This window comes from Erpetoichthys calabaricus, chromosome 17 (genome assembly GCF_900747795.2).
Source record: "Erpetoichthys calabaricus chromosome 17, fErpCal1.3, whole genome shotgun sequence".
In the NCBI taxonomy this organism is placed as follows: Eukaryota; Metazoa; Chordata; class Cladistia; order Polypteriformes; family Polypteridae; genus Erpetoichthys; species Erpetoichthys calabaricus.
Genome location: NC_041410.2, coordinates 73,102,424 through 73,123,437, shown reverse-complemented (window position 1 = coordinate 73,123,437; position 21,014 = coordinate 73,102,424). Strand labels below are relative to the sequence as shown.

Genomic DNA, 21,014 nt, shown 5'->3' with positions numbered 1-21,014 from the left:
GCAGCTGAAAGAAGAAGAAAAAGAAGCTACCATAAAAATAAGCATGACACCTGTGAAAGTTTTCTAGTTTATAAATATATTTAATCAAATTGTTACCAGATGGCACCAGATTGTGCTTGTAGTTTTTCTTCTTTTCAGGCCATGAAAGTGTTTGCTTTTGCATTTTATTTGAACACATACATAGTAAATTATTGAACCTGACAGGGATATGTGTGTGGTGTTTATTTTTTTGCCCTCACCTCATATATTTGAGTTTATGCAAGAATGATATTCCTTAGCATATCAAACAGATAGATAGATAGATAGATAGATAGATAGATAGATAGATAGATAGATAGATAGATAGATAGATAGATAGATAGATAACAGCTAATGGATGGACAAAACAGATTCAAGTGATTCTAAGTAAATCTACAAATGAATGTCTAAAAAAGGAAAAGAATTGGAATGGTGAAGTCAATGTCAAGAGCTTATTTGTATTGTGATGCTGTGAATTATCCTTAAGAGAACTGTGCATAAACTGAAAATTTCTAACAGCAATGAACTGAGGCAATGCTGTGCCATACTTTCTAAACTATGATGAAAGACATGAATATAAAAATGAAATTATTAAGGCTAAGGGTGATTATACAAGGTGCTGAATTTGTGCATATACTTTTTACACATGGCTTTTGAACGCTGTTTTTTTTTTTAACAAAATCCACTATGGTTTGTCACCTGATGTTAGTTTCTATAGTAAAACCAGAGGACTTAATATAGGTATACTTACTTTCAACATAATTGTATACATTTCATAACAGTACTAACTCGGTAAATGCATAACTATATACATGTAAAAACGGAATGCTAAAAAGTGAAATAAAATTATTTTTATAACACATGCCCCCAGTTCCGAATATAGTATTATAACATAGCACTTCATATTCCACCAAAACAACATATCCCGCAATGCCTCTCATTTCCGCTGAAGCGTAACCAATGAAAAAGATTTTTAGATAGGGGCGTGTCTGGTTAATCGGAAGCGTCAGCAAATGACACACTGGATTGTTAGTCTATGGCAAAATGACAGCTAAAAAGGAGATGATCTGTTTAGTGCTCGCTGTCAACATTTCAGTAAGTTTGATGTAACGTCTTTTTGCTTTTCCGCAGAAGCAGCTCTGTAGTCCGAATGGTAAATTTTATATATGCGGTATTCATTCGTTCGGCGAATAGTTCTGCTATGTTATATGCATTTTGCTCAGGATAGCTGTTGTTCAGGCAACCATGCAAGAGGTTTATGATCTGTAAACCAATCGTTGTCAACAGATGTTGTGGTATGGAAAGATTATCCTCGTCGTTCATGTTTTTCTTCTGACTCCGTTATCACTTTGTTTTCTTTTATTTATCTGTTCTTTTCCAGGCCTGATTCATAATTGTCTGGTTTTGTTCTGGGATTCACAGTCATGTACTTCTAATTTTAATATTCATCTGGTTAAAACTAGCAAACAAAAATGTATTTTCTAGGGAAGATAAATTCACAATAAATGTAATTTGCATTTAAATTAATAAATATAGTAGTTTATTGTTATCATCATTATTTTGTGTTTTACTTTGATACCGATTTACAAAACATATAATCATTATTTTTAATCAAGCACTAAATATTCATAAGATTATACGTTTTACCCGTTTTAACCCTTATTTGACTTGAGTATTACAGGCTTTCGACACAAACAAACCAGAGCAATTTACCTTTGTTATCAATGTAGTGTCTTTAATGTCTGTTGTTCAGAATGCTGATTCATTCGTATGAATGATTGTGGGTACTTGTCATTGAAAAAGTTCAGCTTAACATCTGAAAAAAGACATTGGCACTGGTCACAGAGTGGGTTGACACCCTGCTCTGTTTATAGCATGATTATTGCAACCTCCACAACACACATTATGCTTTCTGTAGTGGAGCCAAGTTATAAATACATGAATGGTTAAGACAAATGAACAAAATAAATTGATACTACTTCAATGTTTTTTTTACAAGTTTGCCTTTAGCCTGAAGCTGAATGGTTTGATTAAAAGAATTCTATAGAAAAGCATAAATAGTTCCATAATACGGGTATTGTTACATGATCAAGCCTTTCTTTTTATTTATTTTTTAATAAGAATTTTTTTAAAGTTTTCTCTCTCTAGTACTGAAATATATGGCTTCAGAAGTTATAATTTGTTACAGAGAGATGGCTTGGCTTAAGTAGCGTAACATGTATGCTGTGAGGTAGATATTCTTGGACAAATGTGCACAGTCTCAACCTCACTGGTGTGAAATCTTATCTTTTACCACTTTTGGAGTGTGAATTATGCCCAAAAGGACAGCTGTGTGTGTGTTTTTTTTGCTATACTTTATTAATCCCAGAGGGGAGATTGTCTTTTCGCATGACCTTGGGGGATCAGAGCACAGGGTCTACCATTGTATAGTTATTCCATTTCTATGTTACAGCTCGGGCTAGCTTTCTTCAACTCAAGTTTAGATATCGTGATCGTGTCGTGATGTGTTGGAGTATTTTGCATTTTTTGTGGATATAAGCCTCCAGGAAGACTGATTCCTTAAAACTAAACATCAAGCCAAGTATTCACAAGATTTGAGGTGGGAAGGAAAGTATAACTTTACATTTTTATTTCTGTAGTTTATATTACATATACTGCGGTGGGTTGGCACCCTGCCTGGGATTGGTTCCCTGCCTTGTGCCCTGTGTTGGCTGGGATTGGCTCCAGCAGACCCCCGTGACCCTGTTTGGATTCAGCGGGTTGGAAAATGGATGGATGGATATTACATATACCTTTTGCTTACCATTTTTTCTATAGAAGATCAAGTTTAACAGGTACTTTTTTAGCACATCTGAACTTTACTCTTCTGTAATTGTTGATAAAAGCACTCACCCACTGCGGCTTTAGGTTGGATGATGTTGGGTATTTTTAAGATAGATTCAGTATTCAGAAATCTGCTAATTCTGTAATTCAGAATTCATTTATTTCTTAAAATCAATTTTCAGCATTGTGTTCTTAAGATATACTTTTTTCCTAAAAAAATGTACATTTCAACTAGCAATATCCAGCAGAGAACAAACTAGTGACAACAGCAGTGTCATTTCCAAGCACATTTAAAATGAGCATATGAAAAGGAAAAAAAAACAATTTTTAATATGAGACATTACAGAATTACTGGATGCACTGATATCCATACATAAATCAAGGAACCTATGGCTAATGTTAATAATTTTTCCACATCCCCCACCAATTAATGGTCAGGATTTCACTTTGCCATTGTTAGGTGAATATGTTTTTTGTTAATCAAATGAATGACTCATTCTTTCCTTTTCTTAAACCCACTTGTTTCAAAACAGCAGGGAAGGATGCAACGTAGAGTGCCAGGCCATTGCAGGGAACAAATAAGTGATGATATAAAACAATAACACGTTGACTGTTGTTTTTTATTGATTATACTATTCTTATAAAATGTGTTCTGTCTTACAAGTCCAGTGTGTTATGTAGTAATTACATATACAGTTTAGTTATAATAAAAGTTATAAACAGCAAAAATGTTAATATTTGATTTGAAGAGTCCAGAAATAGACTTACTATCCAATATGAAAAGTTATTTTGCTTTTTGCTTTGGATATATAAATAGATATAAAATCATTGTTGTTTTAAGTTGCAGAAAAGCAAAAACTCCTGTAAAGTTAAACTGACCATTATGTTATTTTGTGATATAATGAAATATAAATCTGTCATGGTAATTGTGTACTTTTCTTATTAACTCATCCCCTTGTATGAATGTTGTATTTTCAGAAAATTGTTTTATTTGTAATTTTCATGTGTGATTTTTACTGAAGACAGGTGTGAAAGACTCTCATTGATCACGGTGATTGTCACGAGTAGTGCAGTTAGTTAAAAAACAGGCCTGTGAGTAGCAAGTGCAAGCTCTGTCATAACCACATACAGTTCTGGATCAAGGCAGGAAGTATTTCAAAGGACCTTGGGTGATGAAGAAACTAATTATTATTAGATAAAAACACTTAGTACTTCTTGCAGTGTTCTTCTGTTCACACACATTTTTGGATATGTAACTTTGCTATGCTTGTAATGATCTCAGTGCTCCTTTTTGAAATTATTTTACTGTGTTTAGGACTTTAGTGCATAATTGTTCATTTTCACATTTTAACATAAGAAATTGAATGATATGATATAACATATATCATTAACTATTATTATTTTCTACCCCAACATGTGGACATATCTTTGCTTGTGTATAATGTGCACTGTTAGTATCTCAGTAATTAATTAATATTTAGACACAAAAATGCACACAACCTCATTGTGCATATATATAGGTAGTCTATTTACTTCAACCAGTGTTTACCTTCACTTTAGTCTTCATTCCTGCAGTAATAAAATATTATGTAATTTTGAGCTAATCTGGTAGCCAGTTCTGTTGATTAGGTGATGTATTACAGCAGTCACTGTATTTCCCATCTTGTGTTATTCTTGTAAATGTAAAAAAAAGTTCCAATCCTAATGAGTATTCAGTGTTTTATAAATTATAGGAAAATGCTAATTTTAAGATAGAAAACAGATTTATTTGAGTATAACTGACATATTAACTTTTAAGAAAAAAAAAATCCAACAGTGTGCATAATGGATAGAGAATGAACTTTTTACACATGTTGATTTACCAATGATCTTGTAATGTCAGGAATAGGGAAATGCTTAGCTATTTTAAACATAAAGCATTGTTCCATTTTACTTTTTTTGTACAGAATTTAATACCCATTGTGATTTAGTGCTCTCTTAGATCACAGTATAGTTTTTCCTTTTGGTGCATTTACACATAATGCATGAAAGAGCTACTGTTGTTGCCATATCTGTATGTCTGTCTGTTCACTTGAAACAACTTGTCTCCCAGTGGACTGAAATTGATGAAGTATGGCATACTTATTCTTCAGAGGAATTTGTCAAGAAAGTTCAGCTTCTGTTAAGATATCTCAAATAGAATACATAGTACACATTTTTGAGAATTCAAAAACTCTTATTTTTAAAGCACTCTTGTTTTTGAGCTCCTCTATCTTACAACAGAGAAATATTCTATGCAATTTCAATTATGTATTAATGTACTGTTTCAAATTTAAACTTTTTTTAGTTTGTATATAGTGGGGCAAAAAAGTATTTAGTCAGCCACCAATTGTGCAAGTTCTCCCACTTAAAAAGATGAGAGAGGCCTGTAATTTTCATCATAGGTATACCTCAACTATGGGAGACAAAATGAGAAAAAAAAATCCAGAAAATCACATTGTCTGATTTTAAAGAATTTATTTGCAAATTATGCTGGAAAGTAAGTATTTGGTCACCTACAAATAAGCAAGATTTCTGGCTCTCACAGACCTGTAACTTCTTCTGTAAGAGGCTCCCCTGTCCTCCACTCGTTACCTGTATTAATGGCACCTGTTTGAACTCGTTATCAATATAAAAGACACCTGTCCACAACCTCAAACAGTCACACTCCAGACTCCACTATGGCCAAGACCAAAGAGCTGTCAAAGGACACCAGAAACAAAATTGTAGACCTGCACCAGGCTGGGAAGACTGAATCTGCAATAGGTAAGCAGCTTGGTGTGAAGAAATCAACTGTGGGAGCAATTATTAGAAAATGGAAGACATACAAGACCACTGATAATCTCCCTCGATCTGGGGCTGCACGCAAGATCTCACCCCGTGGGGTCAAAATGATCACAAGAACGATGAGCAAAAATCCCAGAACCACACGGGGGGACCTAGTGAATGACCTGCAGAGAGCTGGGACCAAAGTAACAAAGGCTACCATCAGTAACACACTATGCCGCCAGGGACTCAAATCCTGCAGTGCCAGATGTGTCCCCCTGCTTAAACCAGTACATGTGCAGGCCCGTCTGAAGTTTGCTAGAGAGCATTTGGATGATCCAGAAGAGGATTGGGAGAATGTCATATGGTCAGATGAAAAAAACTCTACTCGTCGTGTTTGGAGGAGAAAGAATGCTGAGTTGCATCCAAAGAACACCATACCTACTGTAAAGCATGGGGGTGGAAACATCATGCTTTGGGGCTGTTTTTCTGCAAAGGGACCAGGACGACTGATCCGTGTAAAGGAAAGAATGAATGGGGACATGTATCGTCAGATTTTGAGTGAAAACCTCCATCCATCAGCAAGGGCATTGAAGATGAAACGTGGCTGGGTCTTTCAGCATGACAATGATCCCAAACACACCGCCCAGGTAACGAAGGAGTGGCTTCGTAAGAAGCATTTCAATGTCCTGGAGTGGCCTAGCCAGTCTCCAAATCTCAACCCCATAGAAAATTGTTGGAAGGAGTTGAAAGTCCGTGTTGCCCAGTGACAGCCCCAAAACATCACTGCTCTAGAGGAGATCTGCATGGAGGAATGGGCCAAAATACCAGCAACAGTGTGTGAAAACCTTGTGAAGACTTACAGAAAACATTTGACCTCTGTCATTGCCAACAAAGGGTATATAACAAAGTGTTGAGATGAACTTTTGTTATTGACCAAATACTTTTTTTCCACCATAATTTGCAAATAAATTCTTCAAAAATCAGACAATGTGATTTTCTGGATTTTTTTTTTCTCATTTTGTCTCTCATAGTTAAGGTATACCTATGATGAAAATTACAGGCCTCTCTCGTCTTTTTAAGTGGGAGAACTTGCACAATTGGTGGCTGACTAAATACTTTTTTGCCCCACTGTATTTTCCTTTTTTACTCATTACTGTTTTGCAGCAAAATAAGATCCCAATAAACATGAATTAAACAACAGCAGACTCACAATCACAGTAGCAACTTGTGCCAGATGATCTTTATATAAGCAGTTGTGCCAGTTTGCGCAAATCTCTGACACACCAGCCCACTTCCCCTGCTGCTTGAAATCATACTAGGTAAATTAGATGATCCATGACAGTAAAAGTAGAAATATACACAACTTAATTTACCTAGAAGTGAATGGAAGAGAAAACTGGCTCCCTAAGCATGTTTTGCATTTTGTTATGCATGCAGTGAATAAATTTGTGTTTGTGTTACGTTAAAAACAATCTCACTATTGCAATAACTGCAAATAAAAATTATTTAGTATTTTTTGACTCAGGCGCCGCCGAGAGTGGCAGCCTTTTCAGCAGCTCCGTGTACGACTTTATTTTTCTACTTTTATTTTTCTCTCTTTTAATGATCACTCCTATCACTTTATTTTATGTGGATTCGTTCCCTGGACACACTTACTTTTACAACGTGGGCATGGATTTTTACACGCCGAGACTCGTCTATTCAAGTACTCAACTTCGAGCGCTGAGAACAAATGCCAGTGCCGGTGTGGTTCCCTATTTACCCGATGAGGTAAGAAGGCGGTATCGTGGCAGCAGAGCCGGCACTAAGCTAAAAATGAAGTGGCTTGCGAGAAAGTGGCGTTTTAAGCCTTCGGTGCCTTCTATGATTCTGGGAAATGTGAACTCAATCTCAAATAAGATCGACAAACTGACTGCGCTGGTGAAAAATGTCAGGACCTACAGAGAATGCAGTTTGTTGTGCTTTTGCGAAACGTGGCTAACTACCACCATCCCAGATGCTAACGTGGAGCTACCCGGGTTTAGCACAGTTAGAGCGGACAGAGATGCAAGTACCTGCGGGAAGCACAAAGGAGGAAGACTCGCTCTCTATGTTAATATATAGTGGTGTAACTCTGAACATGTTAACGTCAAAGTCTCCACTTGCTGCAGGGACATCGCACTGTTGGCCGTAAGTTTGCGTCCCAATTACTTGCCCAGAGAGTTTGGACATGTCATTGTTGTTATTGTATACATCCCTCCTCGGGCGGACGTGGAGACAGTGAATGACATCATCCATTCTGCTGTTGCCAAGTTACAAATGCAGCACCCTGAGGCGCTTGTGCTAATCGCTGGAGACTTTAACCATGTGACGCTGGACAAAACATTACCTGCCTTCTCCAAGTACTAGGGGGCTCCGCCCCCTGCTCGCTTCGCTCGCCAACCCCTGGTGTTGGGAATGACAAAGAGCGTGATGTATGAATGAGATATAGAATAGTGTGACGGTGTAGATGATGCAAATAGAAAGCAAACAATAAAGTGTGTGGGACAGTGTAAAGGTTTATTGGAAAATTTCTTTGTACACGCCGTTTAAGTGTAAAAGGTAATTCCAGCTCAGAACTTGTAAGGTCAATGAAGATGGTTATTGTTGTGATCAGAGTCAAGTTTGTCAGAGCTTAGAAAGAGTTGTGTCTCTCCAGGAAGTAATGGAATGACTTGGGTATTTATGTTTTCCACATTAATATTTTTTGGACATAATATAGTGCGTTGTGTTAAAAGGGGCATTTGGTCTAATGAGATTGCTGTTCCAAATCTCTCTGTAACTAAGTCGTCGCAGATAAAGGCTTGAGGAATTGTAATAATATGTGGCTGAAGTCCATCAGTTTTTACTAACTGTATCTTTTGAAAGCAATGCCAATTGTCTGCGTATTTTAAGGTGCACTGAACAATAGCTGAGTGCATGGCATCTGGAAGAATAGCTAATCACTGTTTAAAATCTCCTCCTAATAAAAGTACCTTTCCTCCAAATCGAATATTATTATTCATAAACGTTTGTAGAAGTTTATGAATGGTGTTGAGTAAGTGACTTCATGCCATTGTACATTCATCAATAAACAACATTTTTTGAAGACGGATGTCACGTTCAGTGCCACCGTTAATGTTCATAGTGGATACCGATTTTTAGGATCTAATGCAGTTGATAAAGATTTCACTTTCAGGTACATCGTCAGTTAGAATCTTCTGTAGATATTCAGTATATGAATGTAAAGAAGGCAGTCTAATTTGACCCTTTTGACAACAACGTCTAAATGTATTACTTGTATTGCCAGTTGTTTCTTCAGGGAAGTGAACTGAATGACAATGATTGCAAATGTCATTCATTAATCCGAATGAATTTTCCCGGTGTATGTTTTGCTTGTGCCGTTTGAGAGGCGCGTTGTTGCATGTGTAGTATTTGGGACGTGTTGTTTTGGAGCTGTAATCGATTTGCCTGTGCTGTGTGAGACGCCCGTTGTAGCCTTCCTTGCCGTTAACGTATGTCTGAGACGGGAGGTGTTTCGTTTTGAATCCGTGCCTGTTGCGATGCAGCACTTTGATTGATAGTTTGCGTCATGTGGATCCAGGATGTAGATTTGTGCATATTTGCGTTGTTGATTTGTTTCAGGGTGCACTGTTCCAATGCGATTCAGTATTTGTGCACATATGGGAAAGCAGTATGGGCCACTGCCTTTTGGTGGCCTGATATTTACTAAAAGCAAATGAACTATTGTAGGATCTAACGCAGTTCATAAAGTTTTTACTTTTAGGTACATAGTTAGTTAGAAGCTTTAGTTGAGCTTTGCGTTTTTGGAGTCGAGACATTTTTTCTTTTAGAAATATGGATAAGTAATAAGGAGTATTGCACTCACTGTTAATATGGAGCCTTTTCTGCGGTTGAACGGTTAATAGTGCCTCATTGTAATGAGATCCACCTATGCTGCATAGCCGTCTATTTTGTTGTTTCTTTCGTGTTCGTGTGTTTGTTCCTGTTATCCTTTCCTTTTCGTTTTGTACCCGTGACCGTGTATTCATGACTTGTTTCTTTCTCAGCATCCGAAATATGGATAAGTAATAAGGAGGATCGCAGTCACTGTTAATATGTTTCCTTTTCTGCAGTTGAACGGTTAATAGTGCTTTATTGTAAGGAGATCCACCAATGCTGACACCTATGCTGTCTAGTGTGAAGGTGCTGACGTTCACTTTAGAATATGTGGCTTTGGGTGTGACTTCTTATGGATGTGCGTGGGGGGGGGCTGGTGGGGGGTGGTTGAGGATTGTTGTTGCGCGAGCGTCTTCTTTCTTTTTGTGTTCCTGTGTCTTGTTGAATCCCCCTCTTTGTGTGTGTCCCGTCCCTTGCTTGTAGGGTCTGTGGGGTGGTTTTGTGTTCTTTTTTTTGTGTTCCATGGGCTTGTTCAATCCTCCTCTTGGTGTGTGTCCCGTCCGGTGCCTGTAGGGGGGGGGTGCCTTGCTGTTGTGCGCGAGCCTCTTTTTTTTTTTTTTTTCGGGTCTAGTTTCGTGTGCAATGTGTTTCGTGCTTTTCCTGCGTTTGACTTTGCGCCTCATTTCTTCTTTTTGTATGTGCTCACTCCTTTTTTCTGTGGTCTTGTCCGCCACTCGCGGCCCCTCATCCGCCTTTGTCGCCCTCTTTTGTCCGCCTATCTCCGACTCTCGCGGACTCTTTTTGCGCCTGCGCCTCTCGCGGCCCCTCATCCGCCTCTCTCGCCCTCTTTTGTCCGCCTTTCTCGGCTCCTCAGCCGACTCTCGCGGACTCTTTTTGCGCCTGCGCAGTACGTCTTTTTGCAGCTACGGCCCATGGCCGGATGTGCCTGCGTCCATCATCCGGTTTAGCATTCTCAGTTAGTAATATGGATGTGGACTGTAACACCCGGTGAAATAAGACTATTGATTTACTGTATGCAAACGTTAAAGACGCATACAGCGCCACACCGCTGCCTGCGCTTGGGAAAGCAGATCATAACCTGGTTCTGCTTCAGCCTCACTACAAACAAAGAGTGAGATCCTACCTACAACCACACACTCATTCAGGAAGTGGTCCCCGGAGGCAGAGAAGGCTCTGAGAGAATGCTTTGGAACTACAGACTGGGATATCCTGCAGGGATCACATAGTGAGAACATTGAGGAGGTTGTTGACTGCATTACTGACTACATCAACTTCTGTATGGACATTGTAGTTCCAGTAAGAACTGTGTACGCTGCTATGCTAACAACAAGCCATGGATTAAAATTACATCAAGGGCCTTTTGAACCAGAAGAAAAGGGCTTTTAAAGGCGGTGATCAGCATGAGCTCAAGCGCGTGCAGAAGGATCTCCGAGTCCAGCTCAGGGCGGCGAAGGAGCAGTACAAAAGAAAGCTGGAGCAGAAGTTGCAGAATAACAGCATGAAGGAAGTGTGGGATGGGATGAAGATCATCACTGGCTGCAGCTCGAAGCGGGGTGCCACCATTGAGAGAGACGTGAAGAGAGCAAACCAAATGAACAACTTCTGTAACAGGTTTGACCACCCTAACCCACTCTCACTCTCACCTCGGAGTATTGCACCCTCCACACATCCTTCTGCTGATACCAGCATAGGAGAGACATCCCCACCCACAATTACAACAGCGCAGGTGAGCAGAGAGCTGAGGAGACTTTATGCCAGCAAAGCAGCGGGTCCAGATGGAGTATCGCCACGACTGCTGAAGGTCTGTGCATTGGAGCTGGGGGGCCCTCTACAGCGCATCTTCAACCTGAGCCTGGAACAGGGGAGAGTCCCGAGGCTTTGGAAAACATCTTGCATCACTCCAGTCCCAAAGGTATCACGTCCTAGTGAGCTGAATGACTTCCGGCCTGTTGCTGTGACATCACATGTGATGAAGACCATGGAGAGGCTACTGCTTCACCACCTGAGGCCACAGGCCTGCCACGCCCTCGACCCTCTGCAGTTCGCATATCAGGAGAAGGTGGGAGCGGAGGATGCCATCATCTATATGCTACACCGATCCCTCTCCCACTTGGACAGAGTCAGTGGTGCTGTAAGAATTATGTTTCTAGACTTCTCTAGTGCTTTCAGCACAATCTAACCTCTGCTCCTTAGGGACAAGCTGACAGAGATGGGAGTAGATTCATATCTGGTGATATAAATATCTATCTAAAGACAGACCTCAGTATGTGCGTCTTGGGAACTGCACGTCTGACATTGTGGTCAGCAGCACAGGAGCGCCACAGGGGACTGTACTTTCTCCGGTCCTGTTCAGCCTATATACATCGGACTTCCAATACAACTCGGAGTCCTGCCACATGAAAAAGTTCGCTGACGACACTGCTACTATCGTGGGTTGCATCAGGAGTGGGCAGGAGGAGGAATATAGGGACCTAATCAATGACTTTGTTAAATGGTGCGACTCAAACCACCTACACCTGAACACCAGCAAAACCAAGTTGCTGGTGGTGGATTTTAGGAGGCCCAGACACCTCATGGACCCCATGATCATCAGAGGTGACTGTGTGCAGATGGTGCAGACCTATAAATACCTGGGAGTGCAGCTGGATGATAAATTAGACTGGACTGCCAATACTGATGCTCTGTGTAAGAAAGGACAGAGCCTGTTATACTTCCTTAGAAGGCTGGCGTCCTTTAACATCTGCAATAAGATGCTGCAGATGTTCTACCAGACGGATGTGGTGAGCACCCTCTTCTACACGGTGGAGTGCTGGGGAGGCAGCATTAAGAAGAAAGACGCCTCACGCCTGGACAAACTGGTGAAGAAGACAGGCTCTGTTGTTGGCATGGAGCTGGACAGTTTGACATTTGTGGCAGAGGGATGGGCGCTAAGCAGGCTCCTATCAATTATGGAGAATCCACTGCATCCACTAAACAGTGTCATCTCCAGACAGAAGAGCAGCTTCAGCGACAGACTGCTGTCAATGTCCTGCTCCACTGACAGACTGAGGAGATCGTTCCTCCCCCAAACTATGCGACTGTTCAATTCCACCTGGGGGGGTAAACGTTAACATCATACAAAGTTATTGTCTGTTTTTACCTGCATTATTGTCAATCTTTAATATTGTTTTTTTGTATCAGTATGCTGCTGCTGGAGTATGTGAATTTCCCCTTGATATCTATCTATCTATCTATCTATCTATCTATCTATCTATCTATCTATCTATCTATCTATCTATCTATCTATCTATGATTTAAATTATATTGTAATAATAATAATTTGAGAAACTGAACTACTATCCTTCATGGTCCATTGTTTTTCAGTACAAAATAGATTTTACCTTTTCATCGGTTAGTTCTTTCAAATATTTTATGTTTAAGAAGTCTGAAGTACAGTTAGCCATAGATCCTGTATATCAACAGCTAACAACAGGACATCAATTGATGTAATTTGTACATCACTTGAGTTGAAAATGTACTGTCTGTGATGCTATTTCAGGCACCACAATTTTTTTAACTACATAATATTATAAAATGCTATTCAAAGACATGCCACCTACAACCCTGTTATTGACAACAGTACCTCTCTATTATCCAAGCCAGATGTTCTTACATGTTTTTTTATTACAGTATAGATAAAAATGTAATTGCATTTTATTATTTGTGTTATTTTTGAATTTGTCACTCACTTTTACAAAAATATTTAATAAAAATGTAATAAGTGACTTTTTGCTAAAGTAACTAAACAAAAATAAAAAATACTCTAACTTTCAAAGCAGTGTATCCCTGAATGCACATAAACGTTATACCATGTATACAGTTTCTAACTTGTTTTATTTTTGTTGTACTTGTGAAGTTCGATGTTGTTATGATCTATAGCTTTAGATCAGCGTACCATTGATTAAATTTGGACATGACCAGTTGAAGTTTACAGGAAATGAGGAGAATACAGTAAACTGGATATTTGGTCAAAATTGTAGGGCTTCTTAAGTAACTCACATGGATACTGCTAACATTTAAACATTTTCTCTGCTTTTTTTCAGATGCTTTCTAGGTAGATGCATATCCTGTTTATTGAAAATGTATGTATTTGCCAAAAGCTAAGAACCCATGAGGGACACCAGAGTCATGTCTTCTGAAATTTGTGAAACAATATGGATGGCAAAACAGGAGAGGCACAAGAATCTTTTTCTGAATTATAGAAACCTTAGCCATTTTCCTCTGGAGCTTTTGAAAGATGAAGGGTTGCAGTTCTTGGAAAGACTTTACATGAAGAGGAACTCTCTCACTTCATTGGTACGAACGTAATGTAAACAGTAATAAACCAATCCACCGTTTGCGTGGAGCTTCACTTTACACTTTCAATTGTTATTCATGTAAGATCTACTTGATCAGTTATTCTTGCACTCATTTAAATAATTTTATAAAATTCAGATGCTTGGAGATGTAGCTATAACAGTAGTTGCTATAAATCAAACCTACAGAAAATTGGGAAAAACTAGGTTTATCTTTATTATCCAGCCACCTACAGTTTTCCAATTTTATGTAACAGTAAAGCAAGCATGTCAACCCAGTTACTCATGGCAAATTTTCCCATCACAGACCAGGTATTTTATCTGCACACATTACTTATGACGGGCAATGTAAAGTTACCATGTGTCTGCACATATTAGGTTATTTATAGATCTAGTGTGTCCATATGATTCCTGATGATTTAAATAACAAATCAGCTAGAAGATTTAATCCATATCTATAATGCTCTGCTTAACCTGCTCTCTAAAATCTGCATTAGACAACAACAATTAAATAACATAAACATAACATTGTCAAATCTACTTAAGGTAATTGGTGGTAATGGAGAGATGGAGCCTGGCCCAGCAACAATACTAGTCAATCTATGTGCACGTTTTTCTGATGTGAGGGGAAAATTGGAATCATTTAAGAAAAACCAATGCATGCACAAGAAAAATGGGGAGAATATGCTGACTTCACAAAGACAGAGACTGGATGTGGGACTCAAATCCAGGATGTTAGGTCCATGCGACACAGTAGTAACTACTGCAGCTCTGTGCCCCCATCACTTTGATAAGGATGATCTTGGTATGCCACCCTAATCTTGAACTTATTTTTTAAAAGCAGTGCAATATTCCACACAAACCAAATAATCAAAAACAAAGTCAATGTTGGATATTTCTATACAGGTTAAACGCCTTGACAATCAGGTGGGTGGGCTTCCCCAGTTCCCCATAGTCCAGATGCATTTTACCTCAAAAACCACTCAGTCTCTCTCCATTCTTCCTTCTTAATGGCCTTACTACCTTCCTACCTGTTGGACCTTTGCTCCAACATAGCTATTAACTTTAAATGGGCCACAGCAGGGAATGGACTTTAAACCCTACCATTGGTGTTGTTTCTAGGATCAGAAGTGCCAGAGCTCCATCTGGTACCTAAGGATCCCTATACTAGAGATCTGCGTGGCACTGATTTTTTTATTAAACCTGCACCCACCCACTCCCGCATACACTTTGCCTCATTTGCCCCATTCCGCTTTCACCCTAATGGTTTTGTTCTACTTTTGTCCGCTCAAACACCCTGCTTTCTTTATGGAAAAAAATTCATATATGGTTGATAAGATTATTTAACGTGATCATGTACAAGGAGGTGGCTGAAGTTTTCCCCTCTTTGTCCCAGTCATCGTTTTCACTTCTTTTTGCAACAATTCTGCTACATCAGTATTTAATACAGATATTCCAGTGGGACTTAAATAGTAATTTCCGAGCACAAGTCTGCACGTCTTTTTCACAGAAAGGAACAAAAAAGATCATTATAAGCAATGTGTCTTGTTAAAAGTTTGTAAGTAGGCAACTGTTTACTGCTTTATATTGAAATAGACTATGATCTATGTTATACTGCTTTATATTGAAATAGACTATGATCTATGTTAATGATTGCTATTCATTCCAAAAAAATGTGGAACAGACATGGGAGGTTGGTGCTGTCTGTGTACAAGTCGTACATATACTGTACGTTTTCTAGTCAGTATATTACTGTTAAGAAACACCACATTGAAAAATTATTGGAGATTTTTATAAGAGTTTTTTTCATACAGCTCACAGTAGTTTTTGCTTATCAATAGAAGCACACTGTAACCAAGCAAAGCACTATGAATATACAGGCATCCCCTCATCTGCTCGCTAGCTCTGAGAGGGAAGAAGGCGTTACTAACGGCTGTCAAGTGAACTTCACTGCACTCTTTTAATGCAATTACACTAAATCAAACACACTTACTACAAATTTTTGCAAATCTTCTTGTTCCTGCGCCTTTGTGATCCTCTTAAATAAAATATACTTTGGGGTGAGAAATGTTGCTACTGAATATTCTATTGACAAGTTCTTTCAGATGTCGTAATATCTAATTCTGAATCAGTCAGCGCACCTTTGAACGGTTTCAGAAAAGAGACCACAGCTGTATGTTTTTATTGATGTGGCCAATCGTCAAATTGATGCAGCAATGAATCCAGCATATCGAAATTAGAGTTCCAACTGGTCCAGTGGACTGTTTGAGCGACCTTGTAAGCGTACCTTGTTGTCCAGTTTGTTTAAAATACCTGACTGACCTCTTTTAAATTAGTCAGGAGCTGCGCAACTTCGTGTGCTTTTTCCATCACTGCTGGTATAACAGCACTTGAGATAATCGTGTTAAGAATGGGCACTACAGTTTAATTTGGTGTAGCCGCGCAAGGCAGCGATCGTGTTTGCAGTTAATTCCAAAAACTCTTACATTTTTCAAACGGTAAAGCGTGAATGCTTTTACGTTTTAATTATACTTGCTTCGAATGCAGTCGTGAAAAAGCACCCATGACACAAGAATATAGCTCACATTAATATAATGGATGGTTGGAGATACTATATGAAAGAGGTTTTCCCAAAGTTTTCGGTCCACCAGTCTCTAGCATATCATGTATAATATTTCTCAATTTTTGGGCATTATCTACCATGTGCTGTAATACAGTTGTCAAATGAGACAATATCTCGTTAAACTTAAGACTTTCGAGTTTTGGCTGCCGTGGCACCCAGGTACTGCTGAATTTGAATATAGCCCTCACTAGACACTGTGTCGTAAAGCCGTATATCCTTGGAAACAAATCTGCACATTTATCCAGTGCTTCGCTTTTAGTGTTGGTTGTTACTTTTGATAAATCTGTTAAGAATGTCAGCTTAGTTCGACCCTTCGCTACTGCGTATATGTGGAGCTTTAAACCTGAGGTGCCTGACTTGTGTCCACTGTATGTTAGCACATTTATCAAAGCAAGCAAACGGCACTTGGTTGCCATTAGCCACCGATAACAACTGAAAATGACTGCCAAATGTCAGACTTGCCTTTAGTGAGTTTCGCAGTCTTGTACTCTCCTTTTTAAATGCTGTTTCTACTCGGGCTCTGCAATCTTCAGAAGGCAGTGCGCAAGACAGTATATATGCTTGTGTCATAACTGATATATTGATTGAATGTACGATCTGTTTAAATTAAAATTTTTATTTCCCAGATACTAGCTCCTGGGTGTCGACAGCCTGCTCCCACCCGCAATACTGAAAATTAGTCCAATATTGCAAGGAATTGCATTGGGCACTGCAAGGCCCACGGGAGTGCAGACCTCTACCCTATATCCCAATACACATTTGAAGGGCCAAGCTTATTTACTGGTTTCAGTACTGCCAGCTCTTCATACCATTTATGATGATTCCTACTCTTCTTATTTCTTTACCTACAAAATACTAGTAATTTCTGGAGCATATATTGCACTATGTCTCCACCTGGCAGTTTACCCACACTAGCACTTATATGGATCATTGAGTTACCGGTGTTTTTGTTTAAGTACAGGCAGCTTATCACCGTATATTAAATAAATTTAGTCACATAGCACATCACGTTTAACAAAGTCCCTCCTCCCAATGAAAGTGAAGCAGACAAAGAAGAGAAATAGCAATCAATTGGAAATTGATCAATAATAATGTCTTTATAGCACTGAAATGCATTCTTTTAAATTTAATATAGTCTATACACTTACTTGATCCCATTTTGATATAAAAGTTGAAGTGGGATTCTTCCATCACAGCAAAAGAAAAGTATTTGGTTAGCAGCGATGTTCCACCTGGTACTGGTCTGAGAAGAGCAATTAGATGATGAGAATCTGTAATCATACAAATCGTGTTCAATAAGTGAGTAAATTATAGTCCTGTAGATGGTAATTCCCAGGCATAGGTTTCAAAGCATGAATCTGTTTTTTTGTTTTTTTATTCACTCTTATTCAATTTTACTATTTAGAGACTTATGCACTTCTCACTTTATTATAGCAAATTGTCGTATATTTAACATGCACTCTATTGGCTATCTGCTGCTTATAATTCTTGTTAAGATAATTGAGGTGCCATGTTCAAAGTTACTAATAAATTAGAACTGGCAGCAGGCCATTAAACCATAAAAATCATGCGTTCAGGTCTGGGTTTTCGGTTGCCATTCTATGTAATTATTATTTGTTGTTTTTTCAGGTCCTTAAATAAGACAATGTATGTTTTCTGTCGGCCTTAGTACTCCATATTTCCTCTGAAAAATGATTATTTTAGAAATATATTTTATAAAGCTAACTCAAAGGGAGATATGCTCAGTTTAGTAATAGCAGGCACACAATTAACATTTGTTAATAGATAGCCCCACTGAAGCATATTAAAGGAGGATTCAACTAACATGCCTCTGTTTATGCACTGTTGTGTTTGGAGCTTCTGGAGTGTATTTCAGTTTGCTTGTGTGTGTCTGTCACACGGTAACTGTACTGATAAATTTGTGTCTCTTCACATGTATTCACAGTCTACATGGCCATCACACAGCATGTGCAAAAAAATAAAAATGTATTATAAATATATAGTATTGATTAAAAAGTAAACTAATTCAATTGCATTTTCCAAATCCAGGAGTTAAATGCACTCAGTTAAGCCAGTCACCATTTTTTATTTGTCAGATCCTATTTCTATTAAACTTATGTTCTCTTTGCTCTAAATGCCTACTGTAGAAAAATGAATGTGTATGACATTCCTTTACAGTAATGTGATAATGTAGAACACTTTTAATATTCCAGATTGTTGGAAAAAAATATTACATAACTTCAAACAAAGTCACTTTTGGATATGGAATCAAACAAAGTTTCCAAGCTACAGTTAACACTATTGTTTACATCATTCATTATAAATTATTCATTATAAAGATAATTTGGCACTATTCACTAAAAAAAAATCAGGTTTTTCCATTCTTAGATTGCTTTTTATGCAGTTAGATAGATTGAACTTTATTCCCATGGGGAAATCTGGCTTTTTATAGAAGCTCTTTAAATACATAAATAGATAAATAAGTAAGTTAATAAATAAATAAATATACAAACTATGGTCTGCACACTCCTGTAATAGCTATAAAGTAAGAAAATGAAAAAAAAAAAGTTCTGACTTGGCTGTCACAGTCACAAGGAGGCTTAATGCAGACGTATTGCTATTAGTTTAAGGGAGACCCAGTAGCATTTCTTTACAAACTTCTGAGTAATTCATTGGCTGAAAATACTCAATGTTAGTATGTCAGAGAGAGATTCCATTTCTTAAACAAAATTAAATAATTTTTGTGCAAATCAGTCCCAGTTATTCAAGCTGTAAGATTATATGTTTTCAAAATTGCTTTCTTCTACTTTTTCAGAACTGAACAAAAAGGTGACAAGGGCAAAAACAAATCTCAGAATCCAACCTCAGAATAATGTGGCAGAGTGGTTATCACTACCTCACACCAACTGGAACCAGGGTTTCACTCATTCATGTCTATATACATTTTGAATATTGTTTTTTTTTTTTCAAATATGGGCATTTTAGGTTATTTGATGGCTGTATTTTGTTGTTTTATGAGTAAATGTCCTGCCCAGTTGTGGAAAAATAATTTCTGGAAATGTATGAATGGAACATCTAAATAACAGTTGGGAAATATGCGTCTTAAACTTGTGAGCTTGTAATAAAATACAGATTGAAATAAGATGTGCAAGTATTATTTGGAATCCAGGAACATTTGAAAACATTTAAAGGGTGTGAATGCTTTTCCAAGACTCATACTGCTTTTTATGATCCAATTTAAAAGCACTTTTGTGAAACATGGGCGTATGCTGTTTTTCAGCTAAACTCTTTTTGAATTGTTTGGGGTTTGCATATAATACATAACGCAATGGTGGCTTTCTTGAAATTAAAGTAGTTTTTGATAGTACCATATTTCTGAAGTTTATTATTTTTTTAACGTTTTGATTTGCAAATTTCCCCAAGGAAATGCAAATGATGAAGTGCTTAAAAATCTATACTATCTGACTAGGTGGACCACCTTTCAATATTTTGCAATTAAAAGGGAAAACACAATGAGAAAGTGAACATCCATCACCTTTGGAAAGATGCTATTTGTCAGCTAGCTTAAAGGCAACATGTTTCAAGAGAATCTATTATTTGCCATTGTATTTAGCAAAGAAATGCAGAAACCATTTAGTGAGCATTGGCTCAATAGGGGAGAAATGGTACTTTCCAAAGAAGGATTTGTTGTTTTAGAGTATTCTGGACACAAATAAATGCCTGCTTACATTTCTGAGTTTTGAACTGTTTCAGGAAGGCTTAGCAAAAAACATTGTGCATAATTTCTGATATATACAGTGCATCCGGAAAGTATTCACAGCACATCACTTTTTCCACATTTTGTTATGTTACAGACTTATTCCAAAATGGATTAAATTCATTTTTTTCCTCAGAATTCTACACACAACACCCCATAATGACAACGTGAAAAAAGTTTAGTTGAGGTTTTTGCAAATTTATTAAAAATAAAAAAATTGATAAAGCACATGTACATAAGTATTCACAGCCTTTGCCGTGAAGCTCAAAGTTGAGCTCAGGTGCATCCTGTTTCCCCTGATCATCCTTGAGATGTTTCTGCGCTTAATTGGAGTCCACCTGTGGTAAATTCAGTTGATTGGACATGATTTGGAAAGGCACACACCTGTCTATATAAGGTCCCACAGTTGACAGTTCATGTCAGAGCACAAACCAAGCATGAAATCAAAGGAATTGTCTGTAGACCTCCGAGACAGGATTGTCTCGAGGCACATATCTGGGGAAGGTTACAGAAAAATTTCTGCTGCTTTGAAGGTCCCAATGAGCACAGTGGCCTCCATCATCCGTAAGTGGAAGAAGTTTGAAACCACCAGGACTCTTCCTAGAGCTGGCCGGCCATCTAAACTGAGCGATCAGGGGAGAAGGGCCTTAGTCAGGGAAGTGACCAAGAACCCGATGGTCACTCTGTCAGAGCTCCAGAGGTCCTCTGTGGAGAGAGGAGAACCTTCCAGAAGGACAACCATCTCTGCAGCAAT

At 38.2% G+C, this 21,014-nt stretch overlaps 1 protein-coding gene across 3 annotated transcripts in view; it reads left to right on the top strand.

Moving 5' to 3' along the window:
* Positions 1–1,015: 1,015 nt before the first annotated feature.
* lrrc28 (leucine rich repeat containing 28) overlaps positions 1,016–21,014 on the top strand; it is a 151,212-nt gene continuing 131,213 nt past the window's right edge. For 2 of the 3 annotated variants that reach the window (XM_051920757.1, XM_028822799.2), the window contains exons 1-2: positions 1,016–1,113; positions 13,629–13,881. In XM_051920757.1, coding sequence (XP_051776717.1) covers positions 13,696–13,881 — 186 coding nt within the window. In that variant the 5' untranslated portion in view covers positions 1,016–1,113; positions 13,629–13,695. The remainder of the gene's footprint in view (positions 1,114–13,628; positions 13,882–21,014) is intronic. The other variant, XM_028822800.2, reaches the window with a different exon arrangement.